The sequence below is a fragment of the Berghia stephanieae genome, chromosome 5 (genome assembly GCF_034508935.2).
Source record: "Berghia stephanieae isolate SIO BIC M18660-M18661 chromosome 5, UCSD_Bste_1.3, whole genome shotgun sequence".
NCBI lineage: Eukaryota > Metazoa > Mollusca > Gastropoda > Nudibranchia > Aeolidiidae > Berghia > Berghia stephanieae.
This window is the reverse complement of record NC_088364.1, coordinates 22949672-22975952: the sequence shown is the minus strand read 5'-3', so window position 1 is coordinate 22975952 and position 26281 is coordinate 22949672. Positions and strand designations below refer to the sequence as shown.

General features: G+C 35.0%; 1 protein-coding gene across 2 annotated transcripts in view; it reads left to right on the top strand.

Annotated features, from left to right (window-relative positions):
* Window positions 1-26281, top strand: part of LOC144972613 (neuronal acetylcholine receptor subunit alpha-10-like) — a 130352-nt gene that overhangs the window by 50322 nt on the left and 53749 nt on the right. Inside the window, exons 1-3 of one of the 2 annotated variants that reach the window (XM_078914048.1) lie at window positions 4214-4285; window positions 6183-6350; window positions 20622-20749. In XM_078914048.1, coding sequence (XP_078770174.1) covers window positions 6218-6350; window positions 20622-20749 — 261 coding nt within the window. In that variant the 5' untranslated portion in view covers window positions 4214-4285; window positions 6183-6217. Of the gene's footprint in view, window positions 1-4213; window positions 4286-6182; window positions 6351-20621; window positions 20750-26281 lie in introns of those variants that run through there. The other variant, XM_078914047.1, reaches the window with a different exon arrangement.

Genomic DNA, 26281 nt, shown 5'->3' with positions numbered 1-26281 from the left:
GAAGTCCAAATTATTACTCTGCACTGATGGCTTGTTTTGTATGAAATAGATCTTACCTTGCTGATGAACCGTTGTACAGTTAATAGCGTTTTAAAACTGTAGCATTACTTGTGTATTCCATATGAAATTCTCATAATTCACAATTGAATGTTGATGAGAGAAAGAGAGAGAGAGAGAGAGAGAGAGAGAGAGAGAGAGAGAGAGAGAGAGAGAGAGAGAGAGAGGCGGAAGAATATTACATATGACTAAAAAAAGGAATGCGTTTGCATGTTTTCAGATACAAATACAATGGCAAAAAGTACTTCTCGCAGGGGCTGATGGGACAAGTTTTATTATGTCAACTCGATAACACCACGCTAATGTCTCATGCTTCAACCAGTCAGGAATACACACGCAATTCCTACTACATTTTGTCTGTACTGTTACCACCCGAAGCCTTTTGTTAGCTACTGTAAATGGTCAACAATATATTTAGATTATTGAACTCACATTGTATTCTCGTTGTTATTTTGCTTGGGTAAGTAATGCTATATAGGGAATGATAAAAGTGCTAAAAACGCAGTTATAATAAATTGCGAGAGTGGTTCTATAGCAGGTGTCATTTATATGGGTCTTAGCTACCTGTATGACAATTTTCATGCTTTCAATCCCAATTTGCACGGTTTCAGCCCAATTTCCCCTAATACAATGAATATGAAGAAAATATATTTATTCACGCAATTATTTCCCTTGTTTAATGTAGCTGTAATAGGGAAATTTTAAACCGAAACGTTATGATTGATTGCCAGAGTGGTTCTATAGCAGATTTTTTTAATGGGTCTTGATACCCTGTATGCAAATTTTCATGCTTTCCACGGTTTTAGGCTAATTCCCCATACTATTTCAAATGATTTAAAGCTCGAGATTCATATCATTCTTTGGTATACGCTTCAACAGTCGTAACGTCACTTCCCTCGTAATGACGCATGGTAACTTAGTAACTGGCTATAAACTATCGGAACAATGGCGGACGCCGCTATGAAATATTTCTCAGACGAGCATAAAAGCGTATCCAGAGGGAAAAAAAACATTATAAATCTGATCATGTTGCTGGGTGGACCACGTCAGACTATTGAATCCAATTGGATTCAATAGACGTCGCCCAAAAACGGCGAGCAGCGTGGTTCTAAACAAAGAAAAACGGTAATTTTTATTCTTCATGCTAGCTAGAACTATTCATATGTCATGTGATCAGAATGTATAAAAGTACAAAACATTATCATATTTATAATGTTTTTCTCCTCTGGACACTCTTTTTATGCCCGTCAGAGAAATATTTCATAAGGGCGTCCGCCATTGTTCCGATAGTTTAGAGCCAGTTACTAAGTTACTATGCGTCATTACGGAGGAAGTGACGTCATGACTGTTGAAGCTTATTGCGACATGATGTAGATAATATGCCATGAATAGTAAATTCAAAATTTAATGCAAACTATATAAATAGTTCGAAGATGACGTCACTTAGGTCTTTGTTATTGTTTTTTGCCATCCGCGTTTATGAGTAATGCTCACTGAACTGTATTAACCCGACTATAAACGTCCATGGATACACACAGTTTTGTGTGTTGGGCCGTTATACTTCCGGATGGCAATGTTATGAGCTTCTCAGCCAAGCGCATACTATCTATACATAAGTCGTAAGTTAATAACAGTTAAAGCGACTTGTTTTTATTCGGAAACAAGTATGACGTGAACTCATAATCACTCGCCACTAGAAATACGATGAATTCATCTCATACTTTGTGGTGCGTAGCTTGTTTACATGCTTAACAGTGTATAATCTCTAATTTTATGACAACGGTTTTAGAGTATTTTTATAGGTCTGAAAGATGAAACCTTTTTTGATATGGCAGCAATACGGTCCAAAATCTATATTCAGTTAATGGATTCAGAGGTTCATACACATTTTTACAGCTGTGTACTGAGGGCAGGGGGGCAGGGACAGCTGAGAAAAAGAAGAAAAACACGCGCCACTTATTAAAAATCTGACTATAGTAGGGGGAATTGGGCAAACGATCATGCAAATTCCGATTAAAAGCATGAAAATGTACATCAGTTTATCAAGACCCACAAGAATACACCTGCTTTAAAACCACTCTGGCAATTAATCAAAACGTTTTGTTTAAACGCCTTAGATTTGGGAAATAAGGTAAGAGATAGGATAAGATAAGATGAACTTTTTTATCAACTTCTGAAAATTAACATTGGTTATTGTAAAAGACTAATGAATTTCTGAAAATAATTAAGCAAATAAATAATAAAAAGGAAGTACAATAACTTAGAAGTAAACTAACAAAAAGCTTAGCAAAATCTAACACAAAAAACTCTCATACCTCCCAAATTCTCTCTCTCTCTCTCTCTCTCTCTCTCTCTCTCTCTCTCTCCCTCTCTCTCTATATCCCTCTCTCTTTCTCCTTTTCTCTCACTCACTACTTCACACACATACACACACACACACACACACACATAAACAAACGTTCTTCTCCTCTCGAATCACCATAATTTCGTAACATTTTATTCCCCATAATTACATAAAATATATTCACACTCACTGTTCACCCATACAAACTGTCCTTGATCACCATCTTAATACTACTTTGAGGGAGAGAGTACATAGAGGGTCTAGGAATTTTTAAAACGTTCTGTTCTGGATGAAAACACGCGCAAACTTATCACTCTGCCTGATCAACCTGACGTTTTATATTATAAAACCAGAGGATGTTGCATATCTTTCAAGATGTTCAGAATTTTTTTAATGAACATCCCTTATAGAGGGTATTTTGTTTAGGCAAGGTGGACTGCATAATGCTTTCATCTCTCCCAGCAACTGCTTCCAAATGTTATAACTCTTTGACCTATTGCCAAATAGGAACATTATGGATCTCTTTTGAAACTTGAAAAGAATTTCGTTTCCTAAGGAAAAAAAAAGTTTAGAACTCAGTTTTGAAGAAATATTCCTTACATGCAAATGCTAATTCAGCTTGCTCTCAATGGTAAATCCTAGATATTTATAGGAATATACAATTTCTACAAATTGATTCTCAATTCTTAAGGACACTATGTGATTTTTGTTTAGTCGAAAATCAATTATTATCATTTTGTTTTTGTGGTAGAAAATTATCCTTACACCAGTTTGCAAATGACGCCACCTCCTCAAAGTAAGCAGACTCTGAGTCAAGAATAATACTCCGAATAACAGAATCGTCCGCAAACTTAAATCTTTTTGTTTTATCATAATAATCCCTATAGCCGTTTGTGTAGTGACAAATCACAACCTTGAGGGGCTTCCTTGTTTAATGTCTTTAGACTAGAAATAGTATCATTTGTTTTAAATATTGAACTTTATTTGTTACAAAATTCCAAAATCCAAGCTATGACGCTGTTTCTCAAATTCAATTATAAAAGCTTTTTAATCATAGTATGTGGTCAAAGTGTATTGGAGGGAGAAGAGGAGTCAATAAAAAGAAGCCGTGCATATGTTCTTTCTTCTTCCGTGTGTTTTAGGATGTTGGTTACAAAGACAATACATGTGTCCTCTACACATCTATCTTGTTTATAGGCAAACTGGTGTGAATCTAGCTTATCCATTACTTAATTTAAAAGAAATCGTAAGACAAACCTCTCAAACAATTTCATAACTATTGGTGTTAACACCACTGGCATAAGGTCATATTCTTTTTCTCGGAACAGGGCTAGTTTCAGAAGTCTTCCACAAGTCAGGTATTACATTGAGAGAGAGTGACATGGTAAAATATGTGTAAAAACATAAGCCAAATGGTTAAACAAGTTTTTAAAAGTTAATCACTAAGCTTATCTGGCCCACGTGATTTGTTGACATTTAATTTCCTAAAAGAAGCAATGACTTCATGTTCATTAATTGTTAACAAATTATACGAGTTATTATTTTGTAGTAAAAAGTGTTCAATGTCTTTACATTCATTTGAGAAATCAAAACAATCAAATCTTGAGTAATGGGAATTCAAATCATTGACATAGTTCAGTTCATTATAAAAACAAAGGTATTGTCTTTCTGGGGCGTAGCCAGTGATTTATTTTCTGATGTGACCATTTGGTAGGCGAGTCGTTAGAGAAGGATTGTTCAATTTTGTTTTTTAATTTATCTTTACAGTCTCTAATTATTTTTAAAATTTTAATTTAATTCCGTCATATGCTCTTTCTTATCTTTACGAAAAAATAGCTCTCTTTATTTTATTGAGTAATTCCTTCATCTCACACGATACCCAAGGTTAGTTATTATTATTATTTATGTAGCATGTCACTGTCTTACGCGGAATAAACACATCTTCACAAAATTGTATGTATGATGTTACAGTGCCATTGATCTCATTTATACAACCAGTATCATAACAATATTTAGTAAATATATAGTAAATATTGTTACGATATAAATATGGTGCAAAGAGTACTCGACATGTTGATAGCAATTATTATGGAGCACATTATTATTATAATACTTACCACGAATGTTTCAGGACTTTGTGGACATCATCAGGGCTGTGTGCTACATGAGTCGAAGTTGTTGTTGTTGTTGTCGTTGACTGTTGGAGTGATTCCGCAGATTCGAAGTTGATTAATATGAGTTTTCGTCTACGCGGACAGCTGTTGTATATTTCTTTTTTAGTGTTGATTGTGGCCTCAATAGGATGTTTGATGATATTGTATTTTTCTTCCAGTCATAAACTACATTGCTTTGACCATGGTGTGTATCCTGTTTTTTAGCTAAAATTTTCCATGAAATACCGTGGTCTAGCTTGTTGTCTTTTAATTTCCAAATGTGTCCGCTGAGTTTTGTAAATGTTTTATTTTGTTGATATTTCTAAACTTTGAAGTATGAAGGCTGTATCTGGTTATTGAAATTATTTTCCCTTAGTCCTAAATCTTTTTCCTGCTTGTTTGTTTTAGTTTCGGTGACTGTGGCTTGGTATATTCTAAACATTGTTTATTCAACGGGCAATATTTATTATTTCTGTAGTTGCAATTTATGGTGGGCAGGTTTTGTTTTTTTCAATGGTTTTTCAATATTTTTTTGTTCCCTGTTGCCCATACAACAATAGCTTACTTCTATCGTTTTGTGTTGATTATCTTATGTAACTTGTGGTTCTTTGGGAAGCATGTATCAGTTCATAAACTGTTGTCAATTGTTGGTGCGATTAACGGTGACGCATGCTTCAAATTTGAACATTTTCTCAACAGGCAGCTAGTGTAATCTTTGAAGTAACGGTATAGCAGAGTCAAACCTTCGTTTTCGAATGCCCAATCTGACAGCATTATTTTGGACAAACTGCAGCCACATAAGCTTATTATCAGAAACGTCAAACAATGACTCGGCTTAAAAAATATAAAAGAAGCGATAGGATTTTGGTAACATCCCCAGAAAGCCTACCGAAGAGATCGAGTTGTTTCACCTGACAGATTAATGATTCGACCAACGTCTTAACTTGACAATCCATCGACAATTCGAATCTAAGAATGTTCCACGATTTCTGACCTTTCAATTCCGTCTCTTTCGAAAATCTATTGTTTTTATATACATCACCTCCGTTAAGTCGTCATTAAGCTTTATCCTGTTCCTACCCATACAATCCCTAACACCTAGTGCACATTTTCCAAATGGATTATTGCCATTTTGTAATCTTTTATTATATTCATTTCCTAACAACCGGTTGTTAATGTTATCAACATATTGGTAATAGGACATGTCATAGTCCTTATAACTTGAAAGTGGATGTGTTTATACAAAAAAGACCAAGGTCCAAGTACAGACGCCTCCGGGACACAACATTCCAATGGAATTTGATCAAGTTGTAAATTATTTGTTGTCTGTTTAATGAAGACGATTTAAACCAACGTGTGCCCTTCCGGAAATGCCGAAAGTTATTTCTGAACGTTTGAGATTTTTGACATTTGATGATGATTAGGATAAACAAGTAGCTCACATGCCATTTCTATCTGAATTGAACTATGTACTTATTGAATAAAAAACATAATAGAGCACAATTTAACCATCACGCTCGGAGCAAAAAGACGAACGAATGTCTGTGCCGTAATGAATCGCTTATCACATCCTTCAGTAGAGTTGGTCTTTATATCCGTGTTCAACTGTAAATTAATTTTCTTTCCAGGGCTCGGTGATCTGGGTAGAGAACACCTAGCTGAGATGTTAGACAACACCCATGGAGGAAGTGGAAGTGTTGAAGATGATTATAGCACGGAAGACTGGGAGAGATTGGGGTCTCTCTCCGTCGAGAAACGCCTTATCTCAAAACTACTTGACAAGTATGAACAACAGGGTAAGTTGTCAGCATTTATTCCTTTTCTCACTAGCATTACACAATCTTGATTGTAATTGTTCAAACCGATTAGGTATTGATTAATTCATATTCTTTTCTTTGAACGATGGGTAAAAATATGGGAAATAGGTTGGATAGTTACAATCACAACAAATAGAATTGACACCGATATAGTCAAAATAATGTAATAGAAAATATCAAAAATGACTCATGATAACATGCATCTAAATCATGTATAAATCAAAGTAAAGCTCATTGGCTTAAATAATTAATAATATTTGCATTGAGCATCTTGCACTGTCTGCTACCTTCAGGCTAGAATGCTGAATCTAAATGTATAATGCTCCAGTTTTCAACGCCCCAAATGGTGATTAAGATTAATCTAAATTAAGGCGTTAAGGACAGTATAGTTTGAATATCAATTAATTCTGACAACAATTAAAAACGCACTGCTGAATCATATCGTTCTTCACCTTTAGAAAAATTGTACTTTTCAGAGCCTCGTTAATATTTCAAAATTGATTTTAATCATTTGACATCGGCTTGTCTTTTATTGAATATCTATTGACGAACAAAATAATGTAAACACTATATGGGTTGATTGAGTAAACACGTCTTAAACAACACGAGTAAAATATGAAAAATTGAAAGATTTCGAGTGTGTTAATATCAAGTGTGTCGCCATTCCTCATGTATGTAGCGCATCCTCAAGTTGTTGGCAGAGTTGATTTCAGTTTTCAATTGTGACAAATCAGGCAAATAAAGGGGCCACTCCAACAAGTTTTACTCAATTTATCGGCAATCATCTTAAACCAACGAGGCAAATATGTGTGATGCATTGCACAGAGCTATAAAGAATCCCGGCATTGAGATTTGTCTTCTTTGAATGTTAAAATTACAAACTAGAGAAATCGTATGGAAATGAGTGACCTTCCTTTGGCTGCTTGACATATATTACCAAAGGAATGCCATTTTTCAAAGCTCTTACCCCAAGAAAGTAATTGAGTGAGAAATTTGTGAAGTGAAAATCAAGAAAATTCAAATTAAGATTCTTTCATAGTGTATTTTATTGCACTTGCCATTTCTAAAACTAAATTGATATGTGGGGGTAGTATGAACTTAAATTTTTGTTGGGATGGATAACAAATCCATTTATTCAAACCTTTTTTAATCAAATGAATGAAATTGGTTTTTCTCAATTGATACACAATTACGCAAAGTGAAATGGCCAATGGTCCTGAAACCATTTTGCAGAGACTGATGGAGCTCAGACTTGTTGAAATGTGATCTGGTATTAACGTCAAACATCAAGTTTGTCTAATAACACAAATCAAACTCTCAAGCTAATTGTCTATATGGTAAAATTATACTGAAATGATTCTGTATTTGAGTTAAACTTGATACATTTAGACATCTGATCCCAATGTGATGATTTTAGAATGTGCAGATGACTTTCCTTTTCTACTCCCTTTAACAAGATAATTTATATCAGATAATCTATCTTCTATTTATGAATATTCCTGGACTGAGATTTCTTATTTTGATAGAACCATTTCTTTATTAAAAGTAGGTAAGTGGAGTTCTTTTGTAAGTATTTAGAGTTTTTTACAGCTATGTAGTAAGAGTGGCTAGTTGATGTTTTCGTTATATTGCATCATTTTTCTCGAAACAAATTCAAATTCAATTCTTCAAGACAAGAAGGAGAGTAGTTTTTAACAGGACTATGATATAATAAAGATTCTGAAGTGCCAAAGGATGCATTACAATGCATTTTTTGGGTCCACAAAATGATCATACAAACACTGCCCCAAACATTATGGTATCTAAAATACAGATAGTTGGTAATAAACATGGTGTGGTGTGAGCGTTGCCGTTGGTTGTAGGTCATTATCAGTCAAGTCTTGTTTCATAAGCATCATCAAATGGGACAAATTAGAATATGTCTTTGTGACCTGTCTAACAGCAGGAATTGGATTGCCTTTGACTTGTGTCAAAGATTATTTCATTACAGAAGTTAAACGTGTATATCCTTCTTGAAGGAATGGTAGAAGATTAATAGTCATACGATTTCACAAAAGTAAGAAAATGTTTCGTTTTGCCCAGTGCATTCTCTTTGGTGTTTCTTTATGACCCCAGTTCCAGATTTCCATCACATTATTTAAAACGCCATCACTCTTGTTTTTGGGAGTATTTATGTGTCAGATATTAAAGGGTCAGGAGGCTCATATGAGGATACCGTGTGCTAGATATGAGTACATTATTATTATTATTATTATTATTATTATTACTATTATTATTATTATTATTATTATTATTATTATTATTATTATTATTATTATTATTATTATTATTATTATTATTATTATTATTATTATTATTATTATTGATTATTATTATTATTATTATTATTATTATTATTATTATTATTATATTAATATCATTATTATCATCATCATCATCATCATCATCATCATCATCATCATCATTATCATCATTATCATCATCATCATCATCATCATCATCATCTTCTTCTTCTTCTTCTTCTTCTTCTTCTGCTTCTTCTTCTTCTTCTTCTTCTTCTTCTTCTTTCAGCTTATACCGCAGTTTGCAGGGTTGCCATAATGAATGCCACATCTCCATGCATCTCGGTTCAGCGCATCATCTTCCTCCAGGCCGAGTTCTTTCATATCATCCTTTACCTTATCCCACCGTCTTGTCTTTTTTCCTCTTTCCCGCTATTTGTAAGTCCAATAATTCCTTCCCACGTACTCCCTCTCTCGTCTCTTTACATGTCCGAACCATTTCAATCTATCTTCTCTCATCTTTAGTCAACCTTCGAATTCGTTCATTTTTCACTTTATCTTTTCTTGTCCAGCCAAGTGACCATCTCAACATCCTCATTTCTGCCACCTCAACTTCTTTATCTTGTTTCTTTGTTGTAGATGCTGTCTCTTGTCCATATAACAATGTTGGTCTTACAACTGTTGTATACATTTCCCCCTTCAGCTTTGCGGATATTCGTATGTCATACTTAACTCCAGTTACCGCCCTCCAATTATTATAGCCTGTCTGTATCATCTTCTTAACCTCCATCTCATTGCCCCTATCTCCTTGAACAGTTGTTCCTATGTGTTTGAATTGGTTTGTCTCTGACGCATCCTCTTCTCCTATCTTTATTGGTGGTTCTGCTCTCTGTTATCCGATGCACAAATACTCTGCCTTCGATCTGCTTACCCTTAATCCCCTCTTTTCCAACACCGGTCTCCAACCCTCCAGTTCCTTTTCCGCCCCAGCTTTTATATCATTCAAAAGTACTACACATGATCCGCATACATCATGTTCCATGGTGCCTCTCGCCGAATGGGGCTTGTTAGGACATCCATTTTTAGTGACTTTTATATATTTCTCCCTTACCCCCTTTGCTCTTAGGCAGTGCCACATTTCTTCTCTTGGTACCCTATCATACGCTTTCTCCAGGTTAATGAACACGCAATGTAACTTTCTTTGCCTTTCTCTATACTTCTCTGCGGTCACTTTTAGCGCAAATATAGCTTTATTGTATGGCTCATTAACTTGATGCCCCTATAGTTGCCACATTCTTGAACATCTCCTTTATCTTTCTGTATGGGAATCAACGTACTTTTTGTCAATTCTTCTGGCATTTTCTCTTTCTGTAAGATGTCGTTGAATAACCATACCAGGAAATTTAACCCTTCATCTCCAAGTGATTTCCAGACTTCTGCTGGTATCTCGTCTGGTCCAACTGCTTTCCCCCTTTTTAATTGTGGACACTGCATCCCACACCTCGTTCTTGCGTATCCCATCTACTATCTTCTCTACTACCATCATCATCATCATCATCATCATCATCATCATCATCATCATCATCATCATCATCATTATTATTATTATTATTATTATTATTATTATTATTATTATTATTATTATTATTATTATTGTTATTATTATCATCATGATCATCATTATTATTATCATTGTTATTGTTGTTATTGTCAGACAACGTATAACTGTTACGAATTGGTCAGTAGGTTCAAAAATCTCGTTTATTAGATAGTTAAAATTTGTTAATGAATTGCCTATCATCTATATTAATAAAATATACTTGAGCTTTTTATATAGGGCAATATCCACTAAACGTGCTCAAATACTTTTAAAGGGTCCTGACCAACAGTGACACGAAACATATTATAGAACGAAACATGACACCTGTTAGTCGATATTACAATATTTGTTCCCGATAGAGACAACGCTGTTAACGGTCAGGTACTCATTTTACACCTTAGTACGGTGAGAGCCTGTGAGTAAAGAGCCTTTTCCAATGACTCAACTATGCGCCGAGCGAGGCTTGAAACCAGGACCTTCAGATCCGAAAGCGAGTGTCATACTACAAGACCATATGGCCGCACGGAAGTACAAGTATGTATGTGTGTGTGTGTGTGTGTGTGTGTGTGTGTGTGTGTGTGTGTGTCGACTAAAGAGGAAAACCAGACTATTATCTGCTATTAAAAAAATATCTAGTTCGTTCTTATTTCTTTTCGTGCAAGACGTCAAGATATTTTGCGATGTAGGTTGATTGTACAATGTCCATATAAAAATGTTCTTTATTCCATCCCTTATAGTTACCACGCCATTTTAACAGAAAGCGAGAAAGCGGGTACAATACGGATATTAAGAACAAACGATACTCTGTCACAATACACACAGACATCATGCTGGTCACTGTTAAAAGAAAATTCAGTTATGACTGAGATGAAATTATAGATAGAATGCGCTTGGCCAAGGAGTTCACAACATTGCCATCCGGAAGTATAACGGACCAACACACAAACTCTGTGTAACCATGAACTCTTATAGTCTGGTTAATACAGTTTAGTGAGAACAACTCACAAACGCGGATGGCAAAAACAATAACAAAGGCCTGAGTGACGTCATCTTCGAACTATCTATACTGTGTCAAGATAAAACTGCCGTTTCTATTATTGCTAAATTCTGGGTTTCAAGTAGCTTCTCTCTAGGTTTTTACTCAGTTTCTCTTTGTGTTCTAAGTCACGTCAACAATCGGTCATTTGTTTTTTGGATAATCAATTTGTGAGATATCCCCATTAGGGCTGCGAAATACCGGTGAATGAATCCCGGGTCAAGCGATTACAAGCAGCGAGTAGTAGGAGTCGGCAACTTGCATCCCGGATCAAAAGTATTCAGGAATACTTTCAATACGGCCAGAATTATTTTAGTAATTGGACCAAGATGGAATATTTTTTATATTTGAAGGAAACAATCATCAAAAGATTCTAATAAATTCGTAATTATATAGTAAAAACAACATAAAAGAGTCTAGACTACAATAATTATTTCATAGAATCAAATATCACCTGTACACATTTAGAAAACATTATGTACAACATTTTGGTTTGCTCGATGGAAAATCAAACGCCAATCTGACAAATCGAGGTGAAAAATATTTGGAAAAAAGATTGACCTTTCTTATCTTGGGACCTTCCGCTCTGGTTGCTGGCTACTTTGATATTCATCCATGTAGCCGGTAACTAAAATCTCGCGACAAATCGCAGCTCTATCTTATCCCCTGTCCTAAACCCGTATTTTAATAGAGAGATAGAGGAAAAGTGGTGCCATTATAATATTTAATGGCTCTCTCAATGATTTACATTTTATGTTCATGATTTTGTTAGGAGTTTTGCGTGTTTTAAGGGGTAAGACGGCGGAGTGAATGAGACGAAGGCCTTGGCTACAACCCCCTTTATAGATAGTTCAAAGATGACGTCACTCAGGCCTTTGTTATTGTTTTTGCCATCCGCGTTTGTGAGTTGTTCTCACTAAACTGTATTAACCAGACTATAAAAGTTCATGGTTACACAGAGTTTGTGTGTTTGTCCGTTATACTTCCGGATGGCAATGTTGTGAACTCCTTGGCCAAGCGCATTCTATCTATAATATCTCGCTTTTTGCCGTGAGCAATAATCATATCCCCGATCGCATACTTTGCTGATGCCTAGTTATCTCGGGAAAAGTTTACATCGGTACGGTAATTCCGGCTCTTGCCTCTCAATTGCCAATATTGTTAGAAAATCCTATAAACTATAACGCAATATTCAATTTGTCGTCATTTATCTTTTAGAAGTATTTATAATTGGATTCAATAGTCTGATGTCGCGTCGCCCAGCAACGGCGGCCATCGTGGTTCTAAACAAAGAAAATCTGTACTTTTTATTCTTTATGCTGGCTATATTTTTTTGTGATCTTGTCTTGTGATCAGAATGTGTAAAAGTCAAAACATGATCAGATTTATGATGGGTTTTTTTTCCTCTGGATACGCTTTTATGCTCGTCGGAGAAATATTTCATAAGGGCGTCCGCCATTGTTCCGATAGTTTAGAGCCAGTTACTAAGTTACCATGCGTCATTACGAGGGAAGTGACGTTACGACTGTTGAAGAGTATTACCATAATTTAGAGGTGTAAGTTGATTGTGAATCCTTTTCAAGAGTGGCCTTGTGATTTTTTAATATAAAGGTCATGACATTTAGGTCCTCAGTCAGGATCCCGATTTGAAAAGGGTCTTTAATCATACTTTATCATTTCACTCAGATGCAATAAACGTATCTGACTGTAACAATATATATGTTGAAAAATATTGAAGCATCACCTGCTTTCTGACGTCACGGTATCATCATACATGTTCAGTTCTGCTGTTCCGCTTTTGCTCCATGGTGATGTGCTTTGATCACACCAAGTTGAAATTGCGCTATACGATACTTACAATATTTTTGTATTAGAACTTGGACACAAGGTGATAAAAACTTTGAAGCTCGATGAGTTCTCTATTTGCTTTACTCGGTATATGGTGCCATATAGTGTAAAACAAGCAGGTAATCTGTAAGAATCACAACCTCTATCAATGATCCATCGGTCCAAACATCCATGTGATGTCATAATAATTTTTTTATCCACGAGATTGTTATTCTTTCCTTAATCATATTTTCTTCTTCTCATTATTTATCTAATCAACTGCGGCTGCAAGTAATTTTACCAATAAAGCAGTAACAGTTATGCGAATCGGGTTTCAGTGGAGACCGATTTACATTGGGCTCAGTGGTCTTTTTAAGACACTGTTAAGAAATTATACCTGGTTCGAATAAAACCGACCCTCACTTTTAAAGAGTTAATAAAAATGATATGAGGAAGACGAAGGACTTAGACCATATGATAAAATAATGTAATATCATTTGGCCTGTAATCACAACATTACAACGATGATGGGATTTATTTCCCTGTGGGTGCTCTTTTCAATCACCATTTGGGTGCTGTTTTCGATTACCCTTTGGGTGCTGTTTTCAATTACCCATTGGGTGTTGTTTTAATAACATCGCCCTTCTTTTGTTTTCAGTAAAGATTATAAAAATAAATTTAAAATAATGAAACTAAAACATAATAGTCAGTGATCTCTGGGTTTTTTGACCTGTAGATTAGCCACATTATAAAATCAGTTTTAAAGTGGTAAAATAATTGCGGCCCTGACTAACGGGTATCAATACAGGTATCAGTGGTCCTGAATTAAACACAATTTTGTCATTGAATACAGCATTAATCTAGATGTGCGGGGAGGGGGGGGGGGTTGGTACGAAAAAAAAACTCGTTCAAGCCCTAATAATGTCTTTTATAACAAACATAGATTTTATAAGGGGTGCGAAGTGGCCGACTGGTAAAGTAGAAGAAGAAGAAGAAGAAGAGTGGTGGGCAGGAAACTCTTTTTCTCTGCAGAACAAACAAATGAGGTTCTTGTTATATATTTTTTTCCCGAGTTATCATTAAAAATATAATCGATATATTTGGCAAATATACTTCGTAAAGTATCAATTATATATATTTGTATATATATATATATATATATATATATATATATATATATATATATATATCCTTTCTTAGAAAAACATAGCATTGTGGAGAATATTGTGCTTATTTGAGTCAATAAAAAAATTGATACGGCGCACAACTCTACTGAAAGATTTGAAAATTAGAAATGTATTTTTTAGAGATAGATAAACAGATAACTTGATTTCCTTTTATAATTCAAAGTCAGTTTGAAAGTTCATTGAGTCAAACAGATATCATAAAATATGTACCAACGACGACACTTGACTCCCAAAATCAACTAATTTTGACACTGTAAAAAGTTGTCAATTTGCGTCATCTATTTATGACATCAAGTATTATTATTACTTCCGTTGTGTTGTGTGGGTGTTGGCATTTTTCAGCAAATCATGGCATTCATAGTGATATTATTCACTTGATCACATGAAGGTATTTCAGTCGCCATTTTGAATCTTTTTTTACTGTTAGGGTTAGCTCGAGATCGAGGATATTTCTTTTTCTATTAAGGTTAGTCATAAGTCTTAGTAAAGGTGCTAGGATGTTTGTTTTTCCAGAAGTTAAGCAAAGGGGAGACATTCCGAAAGCTCCTACATCCCCAGTATTCTTTAAATTTGTATTTTCACCGTTGATATTTTGTCAGGCATTTATTTATTCAATTTGTCATTATATCTAGAAATATTTTTAAAACTCTAGAACAAACCTTGATAGATTTGTGAAAGTTTAAAATTTCTTAATTTGACCATTGTTTTGATTTTCAGCTGCCATTTTGATTTGTTAAATATTGAAAGGTAGTACAAAGCAGTCCGAGAGTTGTTTTTATTTCTTTCTATTAGGGTTAGCTCGACAGGTTAGTCATAAGTCTTATTAAAGGTGCTAGGAAGTTTGTTTTTCCATAAGTTAAGTAAAGGGGAGACATTCCGAAAGCTCCTACATCCCCAGTATTCTTTAAATTTGTATTTTCACCTTTGATCTTTTGTCAGGCGTTTATTTATTCAATTTGTCATGATTTTTTCTTATAGGGTTAGCTCGAGATCGGATTTTTTTTTCCTATTAGGGTTAGTCATAAGTATTATTAAAGTCCTAGGGTGTTTGTTTTTCCTATTGGGGTTAATTAAAGGTACTAGGTTTAATTTTTTCTTGGGGTTAGTTGAGGGAATATATTATTAAATATATTATTGGGCCACACAGAAAAATCAACCGAAGATATACCAAATTACACAGACAACGTTGTTTACCAATCTGCCCTCATTAAATGATGATGAGTACAGTATCGAATGAAAATAATTCTTTCCCCGCGAAATTGCGGGCTTTTTACTAGTATATATATATATAATATATATATATATATATATATATATATATATATATATAAAAATTATAAAAACAAAAACCATGAAATAATAGTGCTCAACTTTAGGATAAAAGGGGCTATTTATAAACATTTGAAAGATAATTAAGATTGTTTGACTTCTACAACTTTGTTATCGAGCGTTGCTCTCATTAGGAAGTAAAAGTGAAAGTAGATTGTTGTGTTTTCGTATTTTTCTAGATTCGTGTTTATGGAGTCTCGTAATTACATAAAAGGTGTTTGTTTCTATGTCTGCATGAGGATGTTAGTTCGTTTCTTCTGTTGAGTGTTGCTATGTTCGGTTTAGTGATGATGAAGAATTTTTCTTCCAAGCCGAGGTTGCAAATCTTAGTACGACTGTGCTCTGAAGATGATTTTCCATGTGATGCTGTGTTGTATGTTTTTTTCTTTGAGGTTCCAAATGTGTTCGCTTAGTGTAGTAGAATGTCGCTTGTGTATGTTTCTGAAGGAAGATGTATGCAGGTTGTATCTGGTTTTGAATGAACACTCGGTGAGGCCAATGTATGTTTCTTATTTTGGTGTGTCTGGTCGTGTAACTGTAGCTTGATAAATTACGTTTTGAGTCAGGCAATTGCCGTTTAGTGGGCATGTTGTCTGGGTCCTACAGTTGCATTTTTTCTCTAGGTTGTTGCTGGGCTGGGCATATATATATATATATATATATATATATATATATATATATATATATATATATATATATATATATATATATATATATATAAAACGTTGTTTCGTCCATACGTTGCCGTTGGTATTTTGAAGGAATTTTCAGGGAGGTATTCTTTATAGTATTGTCCGGGAGGAATGCTATTGTGTTCAGTTGGCGCTAATGTTGTTTCCGGATGTAAAATCCGTCAAAATACCAAAGAATGGATGAAACAAAGTTGTAGGTGGAAATAACCAAATGTGGCGAGGATTATATATATATATATATATATATATATATATATATATATATATATACATATAATATATATATATATATATATATATATATATATATATATATATATATAATATATCCAACCAACGTTGTACTGATTACTCTTTAGAAGGCAATAATCGGCAAACGGCTTGTGACGTTCTTGGTTTTCATCAATTTTTGAAGTTGAAGTATAAGTATCGCTAAGTAGCGATCGTTGCGTTTATCATTGTAGTTCTTCAAAGCACGAGTTGTCATAAAACTGGTGAGATTCATTCAAAAGATATGTGTAGGCATAGCAATTTTTCATAATGATTAACAGTAGGATGATCAAAAGTAATGTCACCTCTTTGTTTTCTGTCACCCTCTAAAAATACAAAATAAATCCACAAGTATTACGCATCAACTGAATGACAGAGGATTAATAAAATAGATTTATTGGCAACCAAGACGTCATTGTTGTACAGTAAATAACAACTTTTAAAAACAGAAAATCGCAAGGATGGTTCTAGTAATCAATATTTTATTTGTGCCCTACAGTATCAAGAAAGGGCCGTCCTGGACGTCTCGTCGACGTCGCAAACGCTTTAGAGAAATGAATCGAGTCAGCCGTCATCGCTGAGATGACTACTTTTATCATAATATCCTCTACAATAACAAAAATGACAAAACCCTCGAGTCATTTGTTTTCTTTTTTTTTTTAAATAAAAAAGTAACCAATGTGCATACCAGGCACTTAGACATAGTAATCTGTATGAGACGGACATTGCCTGCACATGGCAAATTCAACAATCTATCCTTTTTAAAAATATGGCTGGGGATCAACATTGTTCTGTACAGCAAATGTTACAAATGTAAAATTTTCATTATAAAGCACAAAATTACTGGAAAAAATCTAAAAATCATCGAACGATTTTTCACAGATTAATATACAAGTAATTTGCAAAGCTTTCTTTAATTAAGGATAATTCCATTGTCCGTTGATTCAAATTGTTATTTAGAATATCTAATGGGGCGTAATCATGAGTCCTTTGGTCTTCGGATTTGTCATGATTTGGCCGCTGATGGCCACTGATTTTCTCAAAAGATTCGGCTCGATCTATCTTAATTTCCACAATACAGTGGTAAAATAATTAAAACATTATACACCTCTTTTGTTCCGACTAATTCGTCCCTTCATTCATATCTTGTGTTATTTGTATTAATTTGTTTTAATCATGCAGATGCACACAACTCGATCGGGGTTCTTAACGCTTTCACAACTGCTATATCTCTATGATGACGTAGATGCTTTCCCTGCTGTCGGTGTTTGAACTATAATTAGCCAAATTGATTGTTGCTATGTAGGATTAGGATGAAGAATGGAAGAAAATATTTTTCTTGAATCATTACGTTGCCCAACAACAGTTAACATGTTGAAATTGAAATTGAACTAATATAATTAGATAAGTCAAGAGTAAAACAGATGAGTGCCTGTTTGTAATAGATCTTATTTTCCCGCATTAATTCTTGTATTTTACAAACAGAAAGAGCGGCCTTCTCCCATCTTGTTATCATAGTCTGATGTCACAAATCATAAAGTCTTCTCTCTTAACAGATCTGTACTTACATTAAGATAATGAATGTTAGTTTGATGAAGAAGAAGAATGGGAACAGAAGAAGAAGAAGAAGAAGAAGAAGAAGAAGAAGAAGAAGAAGAAGAAGAAGAAGAAGAAGAAGAAGAAGAAGAAGAAGAAGAAGAAGAAGAAGAAGAGAAGAAGAAGAAGAAGAAGAAAAGAAGAAGAAGAAGAAGAAGAAGAAGAAGAAGAGAAGAAGAAGAAGAAGAAGAAGAAGAAGAAGAAGAAGAAGAAGAAGAAGAAGAAGAAGAAGAAGAAGAAGAAGAAGAAGAAGAAGAAGAAGAAGAAGAAGAAGAAGAAGAAGAAGAAGAAGAAGAAGAAGAAGAAGAAGAAGAAGAAGAAGAAGAAGAAGAAGAAGAAGAAGAAGAAGAAGAAGAAGAAGAAGAAGAAGAAGAAGAAGAAGAAGAAGAAGAGAGAGAAGAAGAAGAAGGAAGAGAAGAAGAAGAGAAGAGAAGAGAGAGAAGAAGGAAGAAAAAAAAAAAGAAAAAAGAATGAAGAAGAAAAAAAGCGACAGAAAGAGATAGAAGAAGAAGAAATAAAGAAGAAGTGAGAGAAGTAAAGAACGAAGAAGAAGAAGAAGAAGAAGAAGAAAGAAGAAGAAGAAGAAGAAGAAGAAGAAGAAGAAGAAGAAGAAGAAGAAGAAGAAGAAGAAGAAGAAGAAGAAGAAGAAGAAGAAGAGAAGAAGAAGAAGAAGAAGAAGAAGAAGAAAGAAGAAGAAGAAGAAGAAGAAGAAGAAGAAGAAGAAGAAAAGAAGAAGAAGAAGAAGAAGAAGAAGAAGAAGAAGAAGAAGAAGAAGAAGAAGAAGAAGAGAGAAGAAGAAAAGAAGAAGAAGAAGAAGAAGAAAAGAAGAAGAAGAAGAAGAAGAAGAAGAAGAAGAAGAAGAAGAAGATGAAGGAGGAGGAGGAGGAGGAGGAGGAGGAGGTGGAGGAGGAGGTGGAGGATGAGAAGAAGGAGAAAACTAAAAACATACGACCAAAATGAATGCTCTTCAAAAGAAAATAAAGTCGACAGCAAGATGTATAAAAGTAGCCCATCTACATTCTTTATAAGGTAACTTTGTTGTGTGACGTTGGTGGTTCGAGCAGTTCGGGGTATCGATTTTAACCAAATCAAGCTATGTTTACCTATCAGTCGCCGGTGATGATGGTCTAGTACTTTGACTCCAACGGTGCTTCTTTAAATATTGTATATGTATTATTACTCCACACGACTTAGATGTGGATGGATATCTTACGTTACGCTCTAAGAAGGTTTACTATCTATATGAATATGAAATTGGGAAAAATAATAAATGCAACAAAAAATAGACCTAGAGGTGCCTAAATGAGCCAAAAAAGAAACACAAATATATGCAAGGTTACAAAATATTACATTTTGTCAAATGTGGAAACAATGTAAATGTATGGAGATGGTGTTGGATGTGGATGCAAGAAGAGACGCAAGAGAAGGAAGGCGGGGATAAGTGGGGGGGGGGGGGGGGGGGGGGAGGAAGAGAATGGGAGAGGATTGTATGTGTTTGTGTATGTGTGTGTGTGTTTGTATGTGTAGAGTAAAATTAACAGCAAAAAAGTCTTTAAAATGGGGATGGGGTGAGGGGGGAATAGATCGGGTGGTTTGTATATTATACAAAATATATAAACGAACAAAATCAGAAAAAGTGTGAGAGAGAGAGAGAGAGAGAGAGATAGAGAGAGAGTGAGAGAAAGAGATAAAGAGATAGATAGATAGATAGATAGATAGATAGATAGATAGATAGATAGATAGATAGATAGATAGATAGAGTGAGAGAGGGAAAGAGAGAGAGAGAGAGAGAGAGAGAGAGAGAGAGAGAGAGAGAGAGAGAGAGAGAGAGAGAGAGGGTGTAAGTTTCAGTGAGTGGTCGGTCTAAGACTGGTAGAAGGAGTTAGTGTGCAGGTATGTATTTAGGTAGAGATGAAGATGGAGGAAAAGTTGAGAAAGACTATTTGTAATGTTAACGTAATTTGAAGAGAATTAATATAGAGAGAGAAAAATAAATAGATAGATATATTAAAAGAAAAAGGGAAGGACGGGAAAAGAAATGCATTTGATAATATCACTTATGGATTGGATAATGATGGAATCGTGTATCGCAAGATTAAAGGGAAAAAAAACCCACAAATAAATAGGGCTTATGCAACCCGAAAGAAAGCCTCTTCTTGCATCCACATCCAACACCATCTCCATACATTTACATTGTTTCCACATTTGACAAAATGTGATATTTTGTAACCTTACATATTTGTTTGTTTTTTATCTCCTGACGAAGACCAAGGGCCGAAACGTTGTTTTTTTTTTGGTGCTGTTCCCTTATATATGAGTCAATTATACTCACTTTATCTTTCTCTCCAACAAAAATCAAAGTGGCTCATGACTATTACCTGTACTTGTATTCAATTATCTATACGTTAACGTCATTGGCCTTTCTTTCCAGGTAAGATGGGTCGTCCAGTGGTCCACACCAACGACAAACTGACCGTTTATTTCGGTTTGTCACTGATACAGATAATGGATGTGGATGAATCCAACCAGATATTGAAATCGTCTATGTGGTACAGATATGTAAGTATGACAGGTGTTCCCTTGCACATGAGATAAAATGGCAGATTTGATTTACAGCCACATAGATGTGAACGGATTGTACAATAACCTGACGTCTCAGCTCACAGTTATCTCACATTGAGTGTAATAAAGCTGCAACTCAACACAACTTATTTATTTGAAGTTTGGGTCGAATTGGAGTTACTTGTCTCTTACTAAAACATTCAGGTCCGCAATTATAAGCAGGCAATGGGATACATTTTGTTTTGAAAAAAAATGTCATTGTTAACACACGAAGGACACTAATGCGTTGGAGCTTTAAACAACATTTACAAAATTAGTATCAAGTAACTAACTAATAATTAAATAAATATTAATGTGTTTTGCTATTATAAAAAATTATTAATCCTATTCCATAATCGTTTGACTTTGACAACCGTCGCTGCAGGCAGAACAAACAACATATTATGTTTACATAGTCACTTTGATTGGGTGAGAGATATGTTTCAATGAATGACCCAATCCTGTTAAAGTTAATTTTGACCGTGTTGAGTTAAGTATTTGGCTTTAAATTTTGGGTTGGATCTTTTGGTTTACCTGAGTGTATTGATGTTCAGGGGTTTATGGGTTTCAATATGTGATTTAACAAATCGTTCACTCCTTCAGCTAATACTCGTGTGCCAAATTATAAAATTTCTGGATTTGTGTCGTCTTCTCCTGGTGCCCTGTTATGCTGAGGCTATTAAAGGCGATTCTCACCTCTCTTGAACAGTGGGCGAGACTGTCCTGAAAATGAAGGGATCGATTGTGTCTTTCCATCATTGATTCTTGTTTTAAGTAGTCAGATACAATCGTTATAACGTTTTCTGGGTTTGTCATAAATTCTCTTGTACTATCTGCCGCTACAAGCCTTTGGTGTCGTGCACCATAGAATTGATGGTTCATCGTTACTAAGCATTAACCAATCGGAATATTTCCTGCCATTTACCCCTTTTCGTCACCTTGACTATTTATTTAATGTGTGATAGGGCCTGAGATACACTTAGTCCTTAGTACATGTCAAACACATAAATAGTGAGCATTTCTCACATTATTTGGACACACTGATAAAGGAATTGCATCGCAAAACCTGACGACACGATGCATATTTTGCAATCGTCTGTGTTAAAATTGTGAGTTGATTTCAGGGCCAAAATATAGATAGAATGCACTTGGCCAAGGAGTTCACAACATTGCCATCCGGAAGTATAACGGACCAACACACAAACTCTGTGTAACCATGAACGTTTATAGTCAGGTTAATACAGTTTAGTGAGAACAACTCACAAACGCGGATGGCAAAAACCATAACAAAGGCCTGAGTGACGTCATCTGCATACTATCTATACTTTATTTTGAATATTCGAGTAAAAGAGTAAAATAATGAAAGTAAAAATGACTCTTATAAAAGATCAACACAAAGTTAACTTCGTTTCGGCCTTTGGCCTTCTTCAGGTAAACAAGAAAAGAAAACATGTTATATTACATTGTCAGTATAGTTATAACACTAGAGGTAAAAATGTGTGTATGTGTGTGTGTGTTTGTGTGTGTGTGGAAGGGAAAAAGAGAGAGTGAGAGAAAGAGAGAGAGGGAGAGAGAGAGAGAGAGAGAGAGAGAGAGAGAGAGAGAGAGAGAGAGACAATGAGATGAAGGCATGAATAAACCAAGGTCAAAAGTAAATAAATCAAGCATATGATAGGGGGACGGTAGGGGGAGGGAGGTGTGTTATTAAAGAATACGAGACGGCGACAGTGTATTGACCCCCTGCCCACCCGGCTACGATAAACAATATACGTAAAAATGTGTGTTCCCGATCTCCCCCCCTCTCTCTCTCTCTCTCTCTCTCTCTCTCTCTCTCTCTCTCTCTCTCTCTCTCTCTCTCTCTCTCTCGCCATCTCTCTCTCTCTCTCTCTCTCTCTCTCTCTCTCTCTCTCTTTTTTTTTTTTTCTTTATATAGAATATATAAAATATAATATATATATATAAGAAAAAAATAGAGATTGTGTGTGTATGTGAGAGAGAGAGAGAGAGAAAAGAGAGAGAGAGAGAGAGAGAGAGAGAGAGAGAGAGAGGAGAGAGAGAGAGAGAGGAACACTCATTTTTACCTATATTGTTTTAACTATAATGCCAATGTAATATAACGTAATATTTCCTTTTCTTGTTTACCTGAAGAAGGCCAAATGCCGGAACGTCGTTTACTTTGTGTTGTATCCTTTATAAGTCATTTTTACTCCCTTTATTTTACTATTGGTTAGAATCAGCGTGGGTGCGCAACTGGATGCGCGGGTTGACGGAGGTAGGAAACAATAACAAACCCACATGGTTGCCATTACCTCCACCATCATTCTCGCTCACGGTTTGTGGAAAGCACTTCATTACAGGCACGTAATAGTGAATCTAGTTTTTGTTTTGAACATTTCTATTATTATTCTTTGTAAATTGACCCATATTAAAAGAAACATACAAACAAAACAGGCATGACCAGTCACTAACAATGCCGTGTAGTGTGTAGACAGTAACACAGTACGGTGAACATGACTGACACTGGAATCGGAATGTCGGAACCCATGAGTCGTTCGCAACTCTGCCTCACGTATTCATTTAATCAGTCAATTTAATTTTTATTAAGCTTGCGTAAAACATACAAACAAAAAAGACATGACCAGTCACTAACAATGCAGTGTAGTGTGTAGACAGTAACACGGTACGGTGAACATGAATGACACTGGGATCGGAATGTCGGAACCCAGTAGTCGTTCGCAACTCAGCCTCGCGTACTCATTTAATCAGTCAATTTAAATTTCATTTAGCTTGCCTATTCTTCAAGTTTATGTTATATTCACTTTTTCTATTTAAAAAGGGTAATCCAAACAGACCATAAAAACGATTTTATAATAAGCCGACTTCAACTTCCATCACTTACGACACGAACTTATTTTGGGTGGTTTTTTTTTAACAAAACCGTTTGATTCAAACTAAAGCTTCGGCATTGGATAAGGAGCGAGGTCCCTGTTGCCATCTTGCTTAGTTTATACAGAGACTGGGTTGCCAGCTTGGCTGTTCTTGATAAATAGTAGTAAATAGCACAACCTTGTGCAATGAGAGATAGAGAGAGAGAGATTTTGAACAAAAAACGAATATCTCTCTCTCTCTCTCTTACCCTCTCTCTCTCTCTCTCTCTCTCTCTCTCTCTTGCCCTCTCTCTCTCTCTCTCTCTCTCTCTCTCTCTCTCCCTCCCTCTCTCTCTCTCTTCCTATTTCATCTGTCACACTGTTTGACAATCTTCTTCACCTGGCTCACTTGTACTTGTAATATCGGGTGTAAGGTAAAATTTTGAACAATTATTATTATTATAAGTGTTATGGTCTTATTTATAAAATCTAGAAACTTTGAAAATAAACGGACAAGATAGAGATTCATTCGATTCGAAAAGTGGAACACAAAAGCAGAATTTGCGAATGCCCGGTCCAGACATAAGCGTTATGGTCTTATTTATAAAGTGCAGAAACTTTGCAAATAAACGGATAAGATAGAGATTCATTCGATTCGAAAAGCGGAACACAAAAGCAGAATTTGCGAATGCCCGGTCCAGACATAAGCGCTATGGTCTTATTTATAAAGTGCAGAAACTTTGCAAATAAACGGATAAGATAGAGATTCATTCGATTCGAAAAGTGGAACACAAAAGCAGAATCTGCGAATGCCCGGTCCAGACATAAGCGTCATGGTCTTATTTATAAAGTGCACAAACTTTGCAAATAAACGGATAGACTAGATGTTATTTCGATTCGAAAAGTGGAACACAAAAGGAAAATTTGCGAATACCCAGTCCAGACATAAGCGTCATAGTCCTATTTATAAAGTACAGAATCTTTGCAAATAGACGGATAAATAGAGATTAATTCGATTCGAAAAGTGGAACACAAAAGCAGAATTTGCGAATGCCCGGTCCAGACATAAGCGTTATGGTCTTATTTATAAAGTGCAGAATCTTTGCAAATAGACGGATAAAATAGAGATTAATCTTGCCTCCCCTTTAATTTCGCGGACTTTTTTCAGAACGAGGCGTGGGAGTGGCTAATACATTTTATTGACACATTTAGGCACATCTAGAAAAATGGTTTTAATAAAATTTACGATAAGTGACGTACTTTTCAAAAGTGTATGCATTGCATGTTGATTGAAGAACTGAAGACTCATATTGTAAGATAATATTTAAAAGGGACCCATGTCAATAGCTTGACAGGCATAGCAACAGCAGGTCACAGAGGAACCATCAATTATTTCAACTGCTTTATAGATCGTCTGAATGCTTTTTGAGGAGTCGATACTAGTAAGTCGTCTAGTTAGCAATTTTGGATTTTCAACGACCGCTCTCATATTATTTCATGTAATGTTTTATTGGGTTCACCTTTTAATCTGCTTTTCTCTTCCTCTTCTTTTAAATTTTGTATTTGCATTCTTATGTATTTTTATTTTCTTTTGTTTTTGTTTGATAGTTTACATCACTATTATGGCTTTGTGAATGTTGCGACCTGTATTTGTTTTTGTCCGTTATGACACCTGCATTTTGCTTTGCTGAGAATAGTAATGCTGACTGAATATTGTTTCATAACGTTTCTGGATCGCCTTGTTTGTTTATATTTAGTTGTTATTGGCATGTCAAAAAGTTGAAGATATTTTTTTTGAAATTTTGTTTCGTTCACTATGTTAGCAGCGTTTTATTCAGGTGTGTTCAATTAAGCTTTGTTGTTTTACGCCACAGTTTGTGACTGACCAAGATGAAGTTGGTTTCAATAAGTTAATGGTCACTTATCAATGTTCCACTCTTATATCTAGTGTTTGTTATGGTGTGTTTATATTTTCTATAATTTGAATATTATTTGGAAATACTCCCGATCTCGGTCGATATTAACGCGATTTTCCACTCCAAAGCGAAATAGATTGGCTATGGTATTTTGAGGCAGACATTACCTAACAGCTTTAATCTAGCCGTTACATGAACTCCCTTTGAAGTTTTGAGTGTGAGAAACAGAGAAAGTCGATTAGAGTAAAAGCTAAACCGTATAGTGGGTGAGACGGTCGCTTCCGCATTATTGCAAGTGGGTTAGGTAATTTAACTATTGTCAATTAGGTCTTCTTCTTCTTAGCTGCGATTTTCATATTGTTTCTTTGTAGAGTCTTGACTTGTTGGCATTCCAACCTCTGAAAATAATACATTGGTAATGCATTTCAAATTAAAATAAACTGAAGCCATAAAACTATCAAACTATTATTTGTCCGAATTTTAAATTGGGAGGGAGATGGGATAAATTGCTTTTTTTTATCTACATATAATATTATTTTCCTTTTGAGTCATAGTTATGTACCCAAATAAATGTGTATATAATCCCCCCCCCCCCATTAATAATAATAATAATAATAATAATAATAATCATAATAATAATAATATAATAAATAATAATAATAATAATAATAATAATAATAATAATAATAATATAATAATAATAATAA